General features: G+C 31.4%; 1 protein-coding gene across 1 annotated transcript; it reads right to left on the minus strand.

Moving 5' to 3' along the window:
• Positions 1-883: 883 nt before the first annotated feature.
• On the minus strand, positions 884-1,227 carry LOC141633134 (hydrophobic protein RCI2A-like). The gene is made up of 2 exons (XM_074445607.1): positions 1,134-1,227; positions 884-1,006 (listed from the first exon to the last, which is right to left on the minus strand). The coding sequence occupies exons 1-2, from the start codon at positions 1,212-1,214 to the stop codon at positions 923-925; spliced, it is 165 nt and encodes a 54-aa protein (XP_074301708.1). The 5' UTR covers positions 1,215-1,227; the 3' UTR covers positions 884-922.
• Positions 1,228-2,077: the final 850 nt, after the last annotated feature.

The raw sequence follows: 2,077 nt of genomic DNA on the forward strand, positions 1-2,077 counted from the left end.
CCTGCCGTCTCAACGCCGTGAGACCATGTCGCTTCTCGCGAACATATTAGCTCTCTCTCGAGCTATAGGAGTTCCACGCCTTATAGTGTACGTCCACCTTCAAGTCTTGGTCCTGATGAATCTCCGTGTCTAGCCCAACTAGAACCTTGAGCTCTGATACCAGATATTGTGCGGAAGCTTGAATATCCCTGTGTTGGGCCTCTGCTGCAACGGTGTCTACGGTCCATAATAGTACGATATTGTCCGCTTTGGGCCAAGCCCTCATGGATTTACTCTTGGGCTCCTTCCCAAAAGGCCTCGTACTATTATATTTTGTAGACACTTATAAATATGATCTTCCATCTTTATTCTACCGATATGGGGCATGGGTTTGCACCATAACAATTTTATTAGTGTTTGTGTGGGTTAATCTCAACCATTAATCTTATTAGACTCGTAACTAATGAAAAATGGCAAACTCACTTGATGAGGTAACATAAATAAATCAATAAATCAACAAAAAAAGTAAACATAACCATAAGAATTTAACGATTAATTTTGCTTAACATGCTATTTTATAGATTACTTATCTACCCAATAATATTAAGAGATGGTCTCATTGAAAAATTAACTTATTAATCATTATCATCATATGCATACAACGCCCTTATTTCATGTTACATATTTACACATGGCATTTAATGTCTAATAATTGTCACATTAATTTGTATAGCCTATATGTATAAAATGATGTTACGGAATACATTTTCTGATTAATTAGAGATAAATGAGAAAGAAAAAAACAGAGTTAATTAACAAATCTAGTTGTATAACAAGCTAAACACATCCCATCATTCCCGTCAATCTCATTGAGCTTGAACCGAGGCTAACTTAAAGAAACTTCACCGAGGGAAATACTCAATAATGTTACATATGATTTCATTTATACCGTCAATACATAAACTGCATATATAATTCCGGGAATGTATGCGAATAATGTTAGCACCAAGCAAATCCATGTCTCAACCTACAAAAAATTTATATTGAATACAAATGAAATATCAATAAAAAGGGCAAAAATTGAATGATTTACAAACTACAAATCTTAGTAATGGATCGAATATTCTTTCTGATGGGGTGGAGAAAAAAATTACCCCAGTTCCAAAACGAATAAAAACTCCAAGGGGTGGAACAAATATTGCTAGTATCACCTCTACAAATGTTGTTTCACCCATTTATTTCTAAATGAAATTTTGTTTTTTTGTGGATAACTTAAAAACTCGATTTTTATTATGATTCCAAGATTTGTGTAGACATTCTATTCTGAATAGGGGAAGATTTTTTTTTTTTTGTTTTTTTTTTGTTTTTTTTTTGAGGGAAGTATAGGGAGTAATAATGTGACCTCAGATTTAAATGAGGCAGAAAAATTAGGGTGAATATCCTTATTTTAAACTCTTTCCTATTTAGTAAAATCACAACATTTGTCTGTACTTTATGTGAAAGTTGGATTTTTTTTTTCAGCATTTAATTCTTCTTAATAAACTATATATCACCTCCGTGTTCATTTCAAACTATTACCAAATTATGGGCTTTAATATTTATTATTTTTAATTTCCAAAATTTTACCTAAGACTAGCGCCGCTACGTCACAATAAAAACATTGACTAGAAATCTCAAAAATCTAAAAAAATGATGAGATTAATCCATTGACGAGAAATTATAAGACAGTCTAACTAACTGATAAGAGTTAGTTATATTGAGTTTGTTATAACTAACCAGAGTTAGTTTAAGTTAGTTATTCTAACTATAAGTGGTTAGTATATGTCGGTGTAAGATTGATATAAATAGATGATGTAATACAGATACACACTTACTTTTGATGAATGAAAATAATCTTCTCTTTCATAATCATCTCTCTACAATCATGTTCATACAATCATAATTCCAATATGGTATCAGTTACCAAATAATTCGATCCAAAATTTTTTTTCAAGTATTCATAGAATTAAGCTTCCGTTTACGCTCAATAATCTTTCATATTCAGCATAAAATCATCATTTCTTGATCAAATTTTGATCCAAACATCATCAAAAACAAT

The sequence above is a fragment of the Silene latifolia genome, chromosome Y, assembly GCF_048544455.1.
Source record: "Silene latifolia isolate original U9 population chromosome Y, ASM4854445v1, whole genome shotgun sequence".
In the NCBI taxonomy this organism is placed as follows: Eukaryota; Viridiplantae; Streptophyta; class Magnoliopsida; order Caryophyllales; family Caryophyllaceae; genus Silene; species Silene latifolia.

What these genes read in the sequence shown, in the direction of transcription:
- LOC141633134 (XM_074445607.1), bottom strand. Translation starts at nt 1,214, where the DNA reads ATGGGTGAAACAACATTTGTAGAGGTGATACTAGCAATATTTGTTCCA. An exon ending in TTATTCGTTTTGGAACTGGG is followed by an intron (nt 1,007 to 1,133) that starts GTAATTTTTTTC and finishes AATTTTTTGTAG; the next exon opens with GTTGAGACATGGATTTGCTT.